This window comes from Polyergus mexicanus, unplaced genomic scaffold (assembly GCF_030449975.1).
Source record: "Polyergus mexicanus isolate NDT 795.1 unplaced genomic scaffold, iyPolMexi1.0 SCAF_1, whole genome shotgun sequence".
Taxonomy (NCBI): Eukaryota; Metazoa; Arthropoda; class Insecta; order Hymenoptera; family Formicidae; genus Polyergus; species Polyergus mexicanus.
Window position 1 is genome coordinate 14,402,579 of NW_027223321.1, and position 13,565 is coordinate 14,416,143.

At 35.6% G+C, this 13,565-nt stretch overlaps 3 protein-coding genes across 5 annotated transcripts; 2 read left to right on the top strand and 1 right to left on the bottom strand.

Moving 5' to 3' along the window:
• Positions 1 to 112: 112 nt before the first annotated feature.
• Dnapol-alpha180 (DNA polymerase alpha catalytic subunit) lies at positions 113 to 8,819 on the top strand. The gene is made up of 21 exons (XM_070302878.1): positions 113 to 210; positions 493 to 696; positions 868 to 1,189; positions 1,283 to 1,631; positions 1,802 to 2,167; positions 2,284 to 2,643; positions 2,720 to 2,921; positions 3,153 to 3,421; positions 3,522 to 3,638; positions 3,724 to 3,907; positions 3,997 to 4,125; positions 4,202 to 4,377; positions 4,450 to 4,690; positions 4,757 to 4,896; positions 5,076 to 5,281; positions 5,364 to 5,628; positions 5,751 to 5,925; positions 6,020 to 6,186; positions 6,325 to 6,573; positions 6,646 to 6,721; positions 6,806 to 8,819. Exons 1-21 carry the CDS (start codon positions 195 to 197, stop codon positions 7,021 to 7,023), a joined length of 4,431 nt encoding a protein of 1,476 aa, XP_070158979.1. The 5' UTR covers positions 113 to 194; the 3' UTR covers positions 7,024 to 8,819.
• On the bottom strand, positions 5,139 to 9,358 carry LOC138937050 (pseudouridine-5'-phosphatase). The gene is given in 8 exon segments (XM_070302931.1): positions 5,139 to 7,402; positions 7,529 to 7,702; positions 7,705 to 7,766; positions 7,849 to 7,865; positions 7,867 to 8,014; positions 8,017 to 8,061; positions 8,143 to 8,368; positions 8,533 to 9,358. Coding segments are annotated over 7 exon segments (690 nt in total). The 5' UTR covers positions 8,207 to 8,368; positions 8,533 to 9,358; the 3' UTR covers positions 5,139 to 7,222.
• Lysrs (Lysyl-tRNA synthetase) lies at positions 9,082 to 13,504 on the top strand. 3 transcript variants are annotated; one of them, XM_070302892.1, is made up of 9 exons: positions 9,270 to 9,359; positions 9,609 to 9,815; positions 9,899 to 10,046; positions 10,370 to 10,819; positions 10,965 to 11,210; positions 11,322 to 11,744; positions 11,936 to 12,129; positions 12,230 to 12,392; positions 13,255 to 13,504. In XM_070302892.1, exons 2-9 carry the CDS (start codon positions 9,694 to 9,696, stop codon positions 13,348 to 13,350), a joined length of 1,842 nt encoding a protein of 613 aa, XP_070158993.1. In that variant the 5' UTR covers positions 9,270 to 9,359; positions 9,609 to 9,693; the 3' UTR covers positions 13,351 to 13,504. The 3 variants fall into 3 exon arrangements, with proteins under 3 accessions (XP_070159010.1, XP_070159001.1, XP_070158993.1); XM_070302900.1 differs by lacking the exon at positions 9,609 to 9,815 and having other exon boundaries at positions 9,237 to 9,359; positions 13,255 to 13,502; XM_070302909.1 differs by lacking the exons at positions 9,609 to 9,815; positions 9,899 to 10,046 and having other exon boundaries at positions 9,082 to 9,359.
• Positions 13,505 to 13,565: the final 61 nt, after the last annotated feature.

Here is a 13,565-nt window from a genome sequence, read left to right on the forward strand (position 1 = left end):
ACATTTCGAAGCATCTCTAGAGTCTTTTGGACCGCAGCTCAAGTCATATCGAATCTCGAATCGTGAAATATCGCGGTTGATACATCACGAGATTTATCTCCCGCCAAAAGCGTTCATCAAACTGTCGCAACGTGAAATGGCATTTGCGTGTTTCTGTTGACAAACTTGGTTTGCATGGATTTGCAGCAATAATAATGGACGATTCGCAGCGTAAGTAATTCGCCGATCATTGCGCGAAATTGTAATACAATTCTATGACCATATATTTATAACAGGTGTATTGTATATTCGCAAACACTACTGCACATTTTCTTCCTATCTTTTGTTTATATTTAGTATACGCATAATTGATAATTCAATAAACATTGATTTATACGATTGTTAACAAAGTTAATCATATAGAATGAATAGTAGGCTAAATTGCATTGTATTATTTATAAATATTTTTAAATAGTATTGCACATTTTTATTCTTTGCTAAAAAATGTTTTAGCATCTGTATCTGGCAGAGCCAGGCGTCAGAAGATTGATAAGACTGGCAGACTCTCAGCTTTGGAAAGATTGAAGGAGAGTCGAAGCAGTGGAAAACGCAAGTATGAGGCTGAAGAGATAGAAAATATATATGATATAGTGGATGAGAAAGAATACAGCAGTACTGTTCTGAAACGTCAGCGGGATGATTGGATAGTCGACGATGGTATAAAATTTTTTCATATTTTATAGAGAAAATATGAAATATTTATAAGTAAAGCAAGTTATATTAAACAGAGATTTGTTTGGGAAACATCTTGAAAAAAACAATTTTAATCTGTGCTGCATAGAAATCAAAGTATTCAAGTATTGAATTTTAATTAAAATCTATTTGTAGGAGAAAGTGGATACATTGAAGATGGAAGGGAGATTTTTGACGATGATCTGGATGAAGATAGTATTCAAGAAGCGAAAAAACAAAGACATAATATGGCAGGTCCTAGAAAGAAAAGAAAGGAAGAAATTGGGAAAAAAGGAGATATTCAAAGTATGATTAGGAATATGCCTTCTAAGAGAGACATCGTCACAGTGACTAAAGATGATGATATTTTGGGAGAGTTGCTCAGCGAAATCTCTGCAAGTAAGAAGACAACAAATAGTCCTAAACCAGCAAGCAATAATAAAAATAAATTTTGTCATACAGTTCATTCGGATATTACGTAAGTTGATAGATTGTATTTTCATTGAATGTATATTATTATGTTATTATTAGTTTACAAAATTTTTAACTTTGGATGGTAAATTGATTGCAGGCCAAATTATCAATTTTTATCCATAAACCAAGAAATGGATGATAAGAAGACATCTGAAAAACCAGAAGAGCAAAACTTGGTGAAACCGGTGGAATCTAATAATATTGCACAAAGTGCAAGTCAAATAATTGAGGATATAGATGACGCTGTGATATTTGATGCACCACAAAAAAAGAGTGTGAATAAATCAGCAGAATCGAATAATTGTTTAAAAAAAGAAAAAAATTCAAAGTCAGAACAAGATGTTAGAAAATCAACAGAATCTAATAATACTGCGCAAGTTAGCGCAAGTCAGATAATTGAAGATGAAGATACTGCCGTGATGGATGTTAATGAATGTGTCAATGATGTGAGTTCTATTGGGTTAAACGGAAAGTTTGTGCCGTTTTTTGCTAACAGATGAAAAGCGCAAAAGCGGCACGAACTTTCCGTTCAACCCATTTTTGTAATTTTTTTTTATCATTTTTCGTACTATATATTTCTATGAGAGCAAAATTTTACATGTGAAATACATTGCAGCTATCTACTATAGATTTTGATGATGCGAGCATGGATATTGATTTTTCATTCCCGGCGAATAAAAGTATTTTACATCAAAAGAATGAAACCGACATACAGACTATTACATATAAAACTTCTGTTAAAAGTATGAAAATTGGTAATACCGTTGATGTGATGGAATTGGCGCCACAGTTGGTTAAGACAAAAGATGAGGAAGAAGTATTTAGATTCTATTATTTAGATGCGTACGAAAATCCATACAAAAATCCTGGAACCGTGTATCTTTTTGGCAAAACCTATATACCAAATCATGATGTATATTGTTCGTGTTGCGTCATGGTGCATTGTATACCAAGGAGAATATATCTCTTACCTAGAAAATATGTATGCATATAATTTTTCATTAGCTTTTACTTAGGCTACTATTTGATTCAAATTTTCTAATATTGTTGTCTCTCCCTCTCTCTCTCTCTCTCTCTTTTTATGGACCTGAATTATAGATAAAGACATCAAGAAACAACGAATCGGAATTAACTACTATGGAAGATGTATATAAGGAATTTGATGAATATGCCAATAAGTTGCGTATAATGGAATTCAATTGCAAAGAGACAAAGAAGCATTATTCCTTCGAGAAGGAGGGGACTCCGAAAACTTCTGACTATTTGGAAATTAGATATAACGCCCGCTATCCAGCGATCGATGCCGATTATTCGGGTCCGGCAATAGAACGCGTCTTTGGCGCAACAGTAAATGCATTAGAGTTGTTACTTATAGAACGAAAGATTAAAGGACCTTGCTGGTTAGATATTAAGAATATATCACCCACTGTGGGACGATTCGCCTGGTGTTCGCAAATAGTAAGTAAACGCGCATTTATCATATTGTATAGAAAAGAAAATTTTCGAATACAATTTCTACTGTACGATGCAATAGGTGGTTACCTCAGACATGAACAATATATCATTATGTCCTCAAGAGAAATCTAAACCACCAATGATGATAGCGACCTTGAATGTGAGGATGTCCTTGAATGCAAAGCTGCAGAATGAAGTGGTGATGGTTGTTGTATTGATTCATCACAAGTACAATGTCGACAAGGAACCACCAAGACCTCCTTATGAGCGCCAATTTTGCTGTATGTTCATTTTTACATCATTTACTGATCGTTTCCATTGTCATTAACAATTATCATCGACATTTGGAAACATGAACATTATTTTAATTAAGAAAGAAATAGCAAAAAATACTTTAATTATGATTTAGAGATACTCTTTCTTTTTATTAATCTTTAAATACCAGGATATTTCTCGATTTATCTATCAAGATATTAATGAAAATCTTACGATTAATTTGCAATTTTCTACAGTTGTCACACATCCACGAGAGACTCCATGGCCGCGACAAATTCGGGACGCCTTCTTGAAGGTCGCGAATACTGAAGTAATAAAATGCGAAACCGAAAGTGAATTACTTGAGGAGCTGTTAACTTTAATGCAGAAAGCAGATCCGGATTTAATAATAGGCTATGACTGTGCATTTCAATTTGACGTCTTGATGCAGAGAATGTTTGCATTAAAGCTGTCAAGTTGGAACAGAATGGGAAGATTGAAATCAACAACTCCTCCTCTACTTAGAGTAAATATGTATCTTTTTTAAGCCGAAGTTAATATTAGACACAAATTAATATCACATGACGAATGTAATAAGAAGACTAATTCAACTAATATCTCTATAGGGAAAGATAATCCTCAATCAAGCGTTTGTCGGTCGTCCAATATGCGATATACAAATCTCGGCAAAGGAATTGAATTTGAAAGTCAGAAGTTATGATCTACAATCGCTTTGCAGTGCAGTAAGTTACATGATACATTACAAGTACCATATTATTCTCCAATTACAAATCAATATTGCATAAATTTGATAAATATTTGTCACAGGTGTTAAAGACGAAAGAACATGAATGTAAAGAGATCACGCCAGCGGAGACTCCATTGTTCTACAATACAGCAGACAAAGTTCTGAATCTAATAAACGCGACGTTAAAAGAAGCGAAATTCATTATAACTATAGTAATGGATCTCAACGTTATACCGCTCGCATTTCAAATCACTTGTCTAGCTGGTATTATTCGCTTTAGTATCTTCCTTTCAATTAACATTTTAAATATGTAGCATTTTACATGTACAATTATTATTAATCCTCGAACATAGGTAATATCTTATCGAGGACATTGTTAGGCGGTAGAGCAGAAAGAAATGAATATTTGTTGTTGCACGCTTTCCATTTGAAGGATTACATAACTCCGGACAAGAAAATTGAGAAGAAGGGACGAAATGACGGTGAGATGTCGATATATTTTTGTACATTGTTATTATACGCGATTATATGTACAACTAATGCTAGATTACGCATTAGATGGTCCGCGTAGGAAGGCTGCGGCATACGCTGGAGGCCTGGTACTCGATCCGAAGAAAGGTTTCTACGACAAGCTAGTGCTGCTGATGGACTTCAATTCTTTGTATCCGAGTATTATACAAGAGTATAATTTGTGTTTCACCACGGTGCTTGGTGCGGCATACGCTGATGTCGAGGTAATTTTTCGTCGCGAACGTCGATAGATGTCAAAATGTTTTGAGTGAATACACGATTTGCATAATTCGTAGCAATTGAGTATTCCCGAGTCGAATCTGGAAGCCGGTGTGATTCCAACCGAGATTCATAAATTGGTCAAGAGCAGGCAACAGATCAAGCAACTGATGAAAACGCCGAATCTTCCGCCGGAACAAAAAATGGATTACCATATTAGGCAGATGGCATTGAAACTTACGGCCAATTCCATGTATGGATGCCTGGGAGCGACACATTGTCGATTTTACGCAAAGGGCCTCGCCGCTCTAATAACCGGTAAGTTGCGGAATAAACTTATAATGTCACAATGTATGATATATGTACATACACTGTTGCTTTCAGCCAAAGGCCGACAGATTCTAGAGGATACGAAACACTTGGTTGAGAAATTGCAGTATGAGGTGATTTATGGCGACACTGATTCCTTGATGATAAACACCAACATTTTGGAATACGACGACGTCTTTTCGATTGGCAGAAAAGTATGGGAAATTTTTTTTTCATTAATTTATTATCAATTTATAATACTGGAGAATTAAATGTTATATATATATATATATATATATATATATATATATAAACATATAAAGATATACGATAATGTCTCGTCAAATCATGCAAAGCAAAGACCGCGCGTAATACTGGACTAAACATTTTTTAGATTATGCGGGAAGTCAACAATCGATATAAAAAAGTCGAATTAGACATAGATGGAGTATTCCGATATCTATTGCTTTTACAAAAGAAGAAATATGCTGCTGTTACTATGATAAAATTGCCAAATGGTCAGATGCAATTAACGCAGGAACACAAGGGTCTGGATATCGTGAGAAGAGATTGGTGTCCATTGGCCTGTGATACTGGAAAGTAAGTAAACGCAATATTTTCAGAAATCAATTTTACTCCCTCATTATATTAAATGTAACATTATTCCTCTTCTCTCTCTTAGAAAAGTTTTAGATATACTTCTCTGCGAACAGGCGAGCGAAACGCGTCTGGAACAGGTTGTTCAGATTCTGCAGAACGTTGCAAAAGGCGTGAGAGAGAGAACGACACCGCTGTCGGCATTTGTCATCACCAAACAACTGTCAAAAAATCCAGACGCGTATCCGGATAAAAAGCAATTGTCTCACGTAATGGTGGCGCTGAGATTAAACAAAGTGGGTGGTCGAATGTGGAAAGCCGGCGATACGCTACCATATGTTATATGCGAGGTTCTTATCAAATTTGCAATCTTAATTTGCGAATTTTCCTGACGAGTTATAGAAACTTGGAAATATCAATGAAAAAATATACCTAAAAGAAATGAACATCATTTATTATTGTTTCGCATTAGGATGGAACCGATGCGAGTGCGACAGAACGAGCATATCACATTGACGAAGTGAAGAATAACGAGAAATTAAAAGTGGATGTCAATTATTATTTGTTGAGTCAAATATTTCCCGTGATATTACGAATCTGTGAACCGATCGAGGGCATCGACGATGTCTTCTTGGCCAATAATTTAGGTAACTTTGAGTTTATATCGTAAGCTCTAAAGAAATGAGATAAATTTTAAAAGAAATGATATATATTCTATGTATCAATCTCTTTGCTCTTCAGGTTTACAATTCGTTTACAAGCCAAAAACATTGGCTTGCGAAGCAACTCTGAACTTACCACTAGCTATCAACGACGATAGGTTCAACAATTGTCTTCCTTTGACATTTAAGTGTAAAAATGAGCGATGCAACACGGACATAGTGATTACAGATACCGTAGCAGAGTTTGTAAGCGCTTGTTTTCCTTCGATAGAATTTCAAGATTACTTCAAATATTCTTCTTTCAGTAAAAAACTAGTATAATATGTCTATGACAGATTTTGCATTATATTGAGAATATAACGCGTTTGTTAAATCTTTGCGTAGCATTCCGGTCGGCAATTGTCGCTCAGTATGTGTCCCAATCAGGATTGTAAATTACTACCCTGGAAATATGCAAACGTGATACAGAATGTAGTTCAACTTGCTATGAGGAAAGCGATCGGCAAGTATTATAACGGTTGGTTGGAGTGCGAGAATCCGCTTTGTTCCAACCGAACAAGAAGATTGCCGTTAGATTTTGCGAGAAAGTTCCCGGATTGTCCAGCGTGTAAAGATGTAACCATGAGCAGAGTCGTAAGTTTAAATTCGAATAAATTATACGAAATTTTCATTCTAAGATCATATAATGCGCTTGTACATTTCTAGTACTCCGGAACAGATCTCTACAATCAATTGTACTACTATCACAAAATGTTTGACATTAGTCAACCAGCTTACAAACGTAATGATCCTCTTTTGTTACACGTTATATTAGAATATCCGAAGAACCCGAATTAGAAAAATATGAGTCTCAATCTGCTTTCAGATTTATTGTCCCAGTGTTCGCGAGAGATGATCGCCGTGTACAACACGCTAAGAGAGGCGATCGACAGACAATTGAGACGCAATAAGTTCTCGTGCGTAAATATCACAGGTATATTCAGCGGCGCCAGTTCCTGTGCAACAATGTTCGGAGGTATCGGGTCGCGAGAGGATTTTGACGAGTTAGGCGATCTGTCCGACGACACAGATAAAGAGATTTAAAAAGAAGAAAAAAAAACAGACAAAGAATTAAGATACAAATCGAAAAAACCGCGTGCACGTGAAACCTTTTTATTAAATTATCCTTATTCTTATGTATTCCGAGATAGTACGAACGTCATATGTATCCTATCTGCACGAATCCATATCTCGCACATACATACATACGCGTATGCATGATAAACCGGGAAAAGGAAATATATTATGTCACATATGGCGGTAGCCCAAACTTCTCCAGTTGAAAATCCTCGAGACTATTCAGAACCAAAGTTACTTCAGTCGTATAATGTTTGGGAAGCATCGGATCCGGTATCATGATGACCTGCATTCCTGCGTTCAGTGCCGCTTTCACGCCATTTGGCGCATCCTCGAAGACCAGACACTGAAAAAGAATTACAGAGTTCTTACCACTGATAACCCCGTACAGATTTTAATCACATTTATTGATCAAAATGATATATTGCATGCTGAAGTATTTGAGAGTTAAGCTATTCGAAAAGTGCGTTACTTTCGAAGGATCCGGATTGTCGCTGAAACGCTTGGCAGTTGTGAGAAATATATCGGGTTCCGGCTTTCCGTGTATAAACTCGGAATCCGAGCCGCCGATCACTTTGTGCTGGAAGATTTCAAATAGATCACGTCAACGACTGGTTTTCAACTCGTAATTCTCGATCGGAGAGTATTATAGCTAGTTAACGCCAATGGAACATTGGTCTCCTTTAGATGTTTCAAGAGCCGTACAGCGTCTATTATTTCGGACAAAATCATACATATTATTGCTCGAAATATACATGTATATTACATTATGGTTATCGCGTGGAGTATTACCTGGCATGGAATTGGTGTGGAAACAAGTCCCGGTAGATCTCGGTAATCTCTTGCTTGAATTCCTCGGGCGTTAATGGTAAATCTAATTCTTTAATTATGTAGCTGGCAACGTCCTTGCTCTTGAAACCTATCAGATGCGCTTTGTACTCCCACATGAATTCTTTGAATGATTAGTGGTATGATCAAAGACCTTGATGTATAGATATTCTGTATCTGCAAAAAAAAAAAAAAATGTGATAGACTCTACAGTCGAGTTAAAAACATCTCTGTAGTTCTGTTTCAAAATTTATTTACCGAGCAACAAACTGTCCATATCGAATAAGCAATGCATGATTTTGTTGTACGTGTTGGCTGGCATCTTGTGAATCAAGTCTTGAAGGAATTTAATGTTTCAAGTGCATAAATGACGACGAGACTAAGGACTTGACAGCGAGCGAGAAGTTCTGTTGCAATTCAACTGCCTTATCTATCGTCCTTATCTATGTTAATGAATTTTTTTCAGCTAGTTTTTTTATTCGCCCTTTTAACATATTGAAACCATTAGTGCTTTAAAAATGGAGACAAAACCGTTTGTCGCGAGCAAATTTTATGACAAAGAAAAAAAGTGAATTTATAAAATATATTTTTTTATGTAAGATATAAAAAATTTTAAGAATATTTTTTTAATATATATAAATCGTTTACATTATAATGTCTTAGTAGATAAAAATGGTATATAGGTATAATGTTCTGGTGAGTATAGTTTATAAAAGATTAATTGTGTACGAAAAAATAAAATAAAATTTTAATAAATGGATTATTTTTAGAGAAGAGAGATTTTTCCTCGAGAATATTCTTTCCAAACGTTTCCGCGACAATCCGGATCCTATAATTATATGAAACGTATCTATAAAGGGAGAAAGGCCTTTAAAAAATTTTTTAAATACAGAAAATGACAAATTAAATGTCACGTTTTATTATCGCGCGATAAATATAAGAAATCATTAGCGTGTATTCAATCATATATCCAAACATATGTATTTACAAACACGTAAAATTATCGATGTCTTTGATCTATGTATTCTATGTAAAATGTAAATAAAAATGACATGTCTCTCATTAGTCTGAAAATGAAGGAACACATTTTCGAAACATGAAAGAAATCGGAGTATTATTCGATCATTTATCCGTATCCACCGTACTCTCTGTTTACGTAAGAACGGCGAAAGCGCCCGCAACTCTTCGCGGATAATCTCCGTTTTATAATTGCCCGCGAGAAGGACGCGATGACGTAGCGCACCTCAATCCTCAATCCTCAATCCTCAATACATTTATCGAGAAGAGCTTGAACGTATTTCACGTTTCACGTGCAGTTCGCAGTCGCGTTTACACGCGCTTATACGCAGTCTGACCAACGTATGACGTGCGACCGACACCGGCGACGACGACGACGACGACCGACGACCGACCTCTCTCTCACGGCGGATTTTCACCAGCATGGCGGACATAACGGAGGAAAAGCTGTCGAAAAAGTGAGTATGTAAAAGAAAAAAAGTATATACGTTATATCGATCGTAAATCTCAATCCGTAGCTTAACATATGATCGCGCGAGCGTTGGCGATGATTCGCTTCCAGCGCGCGCGACATAACCTCGTGAACGATTCACCAGTTCATCCCGCCACGCTGTCTCCCACGTTGCGCGTTCGATGTGGGCCGTGGGCCGGAGCCTCTGCTCTATACCGGTTGTATTCTGTATTTGTTTGTTCGTGTTTCTTCGCAGATTAGCGATATCTCTTAAACGAATCTAAGCTCTGACGCGAGCACGTCACGTGGGTAAAGTCGGATACCGTGGGGTAACAACCATCATGCTCGGTACCTTGGGCAAAAGTCGCCTTGTCGTTCTTCTCACGCAGCCTGTAGCGAGAACATGGCTTGCGAACCGCGAGAAAAAGTTGCGTCAGACGTCTCTATGTCGATTCGCCACCGAGTGCGTAATGAATCGTTTGAGGCGCAGCATCAAATCTCTACAGAGAAAGAGAGAGATGCTGAAGCTATCTTGATTGTTTGCAGCGAACTGAAAAGACGTCTCAAAGCTGAGCAAAAGGCCAAAGAGAAAGCTGAGAAGGAGGAGGCCAAGGCGCTTGTAGCAGCTATCCACGAAAATCAAATAACGAGTTCTAAGAAAGACAAAATCAAGGAGGAAGATATTAGTCCAAATGTAAACATCAAAGAGCTTTGCAAGATATAAAACTTATATATCGTAAATTTATATAGTCTTGAGAAATTTTCTTTCTTTACATATATAACTTGTGCGAAGAATAAAAATCTTTTTATTTTACGAGCAATCGTGTGTATTTTCTTTTATACAATTCAGCGATTCGATTTCTGTCTCTTAACATGTTTCAGCATTTCAAGTTCTTAGTTCAACTGTGTTATGCGGTATAAAACTGAGTAATTCTTTTATTGTATTTTGCTTTAGCTTATATCCGATTAATCTGCCTATTAATTTCTTCGTTGCAACTGTATTTTTATTATTTTTAGGAATATTTTAAGCTTCGATCGAACATCGTCAGTCTACTCAAAACTGCCGATCAACATCCTTATCCTCATAAATTCGATGTATCCATCTCTCTCACGGATTTCATCGACAAATTTAACGGGCGCCTTAAGAATGGCGAAGCGATAAAGAACGAGATACATACTATCGCCGGGCGTGTTCATTCTATTCGAGAGGCCGGCTCTAAACTGATTTTCTATGATCTTCGAGGAGAGAGTGTCAAATTGCAAGTACTGGCCAATGCAAAACTGTATATGAGCGAGGACGCCTTTATGAGGGATACAGCAAAAATCAAGAGAGGCGACATTATAGGCATCGTCGGCACACCCGCCAGAAGCAAAGCGGGCGAATTTTCGATTATACCGTTTTCTATTACTCTTTTGAGTCCATGTTTGCATATGTTGCCGCATCTTCATTTTGGTTTGAAGGATAAGGTAAGAAGCAATTTTATCAAAAAATATGTACTCTCTCTCTCTCTCTGTTATAGAAATTTTATATAAATATATTATATAAATATATTTGTGTGTGTGTGTGTGTGTGTAAAAATTATATGTGCTAAGAGCCTTTGTATGTTATTAGGAGACGAGATATCGACAACGATACTTGGACCTTATATTGAACGATAAAGTTCGACGAATCTTTCACATACGCGCGCGGATAATCGCTTACATGCGTAAGTTTCTGGACGAGATGGGCTTCCTAGAAGTTGAGACTCCTATGATGAACATGATCCCTGGAGGCGCAACTGCCAAACCTTTCATTACACACCATAACGAACTCAACATGGATCTGTACATGAGAATTGCTCCAGAGTTGTATCTCAAGGTAAATAAATTGCTCCTTAAATTAAATTTGAAGAAATAAATCTATTCCAAGAACGAAAGAAAGAACGAGACGCAAAATGAGACAATGATCAAAGTCGTGAACGTTTAATAGATGTTAGTCGTCGGTGGAATCGACAGAGTGTACGAGATCGGCAGGCAATTCAGGAATGAGGGTATTGACTTAACCCACAATCCTGAATTTACCACCTGCGAATTTTATATGGCGTACGCGGACTATAACGATCTTATGAAGATCACGGAGAACATGCTATCCAGCATGGTGAAGGTGATACATGGAACATATAGGATCGAGTATCATTCCAATGGACCGGATAGCGAACCAATCGAGATCGACTTTACGCCCCCCTTCAAACGTGTCTCAATGATGAAGGAATTGGAGAAGGTTCTCAATGTCAAGTTGCCAACAGCCGATCGGCTTAACACACCGGAGGCAAACAAAATTTTCAGCGATCTCTGTGATCACCATAACATCGAGTGTCCTCCTCCTAGAACATCAGCGAGGTTATTAGACAAAGTAAGAATTTAGGTGAAAATTAACGAAGCTTAAAACTTTTTCAACTTGACACTTTCCATTTTGGTAGATGCCATTCTATAAAATAAGAACAAATTATTGAAACATGAAATGCTAATAAATGTAATTCAATTACTTGCGATAATATACATATATAGATCCTAATTATATTTTATATATTTTTTTTACGACAGCTTGTTGGAATATTTATTGAAGATTCCATTGTTAATCCTACATTCATCATTGATCATCCGCAAGTGATGTCTCCTTTAGCGAAATGGCATCGATTCGAGAAAGGTCTCACAGAACGATTCGAACTATTTGTTGCAAAGAAAGAGATTTGCAACGCGTACACCGAACTGAATGATCCATTCATTCAAAGAGAAAGGTAATAAATTCATTTTTATTAAAATTTATATCATAAAAATATTTTTAATAGATTAAGACTATATTTTCGCAAATTTTAAATATTTTACATGCATGCATAGATTCGAGCAACAGGCGATGGATAAAGCAGCCGGTGACGAAGAGGCGCAATTGATCGATGAGAATTTCTGTACCGCTTTGGAATATGGTTTGCCGCCAACAGCAGGTTGGGGAATGGGTATCGATCGATTAACAATGTTCCTTACCGACACTAACAATATTAAAGTAAGTAGTTGCAATTTATTAAGAGGGAAACTAGTGTAACGGCTAAAAAAGGCAGTTTTTAAGCTTTTTTTTTTATTAACGTCACAAAACAATTTGAACTGCCTTTTGTGAAATTTTCGTTAAAAATATTAATATTTATAGTTATAATAACCAATATTGTGAGCCGCCTTAAAACAAAAAACAAAAAAAATCGAGCGCATGTGTATCAATGGAAGCTTTGAAACAAAAAAACAAATGTCTTTTAAAAATATAAGACAATAGCTTCAGTTGCATATATGGATCTAAAAAAAAAAAAAAAAAAAAAAAAAAAAAAAAAAAAAAAAAAAAAAAAATGTTAGGTACAAAATGGCGGACTTTTGAAAAAAAAAAAAAAAAAGTTCCAAAATCAGTGAACAGTGTTGACCCGGTTTTTAACGGTACAAAAAAAAAAGTGCAACTGAAGCTATTGTCTCATATATTAAGAAAATACTTGTTTTTTTTGTCCGCTATGCATGCGACCGTTTTTTTTAAGGCAGCTCATACTATTAGCTATCGTAGCTATAAATATTAATATTTTTTAATGAAAATTTCACAACGTGTAGTTCAAATTATATACTTTGTGATATTAATAATGTGATTAATAAAGTGATTTAAAAATCCCAAAAAAATTTACCAGAAAAAAAATACTTAAAAATAGCCTTTTTTTTAATTGTTACACTGGTTACCTCCCTTAAAAATATATATTATATTTCATAAAATAAACAAAAGAAAAAATCGGAATTTTAAAATTAATTTATCTTGTTTTCTAATTGAAATTGTTTGAGCAAAAATTATAAGACTTTATTACGTTGTCGCTAGAAGATACATGATGTCCTCTTTACAGGAAGTATTGCTTTTCCCTCAAATGAAGCCAGACGATCCAAATAAAAATAAAGAGGTCGATGATGACAAAGCGTCAAGTGATAATGGGGAAAAATAAAATGAAAGATGATTAAATAAGGATTTAAATAATAATTTAGAAACTGATTTGAATAAAGAAATAATTTAAAAAACATTTTAATATTTATTACCGATTTTTTTTCTTTTTTCAATAGATAATCATGGTTTATCACAGAAAAAAAATATATATATATATACACACATAATATATATAAATATATATACATGTATATACAATGTATATATATTTTTTAA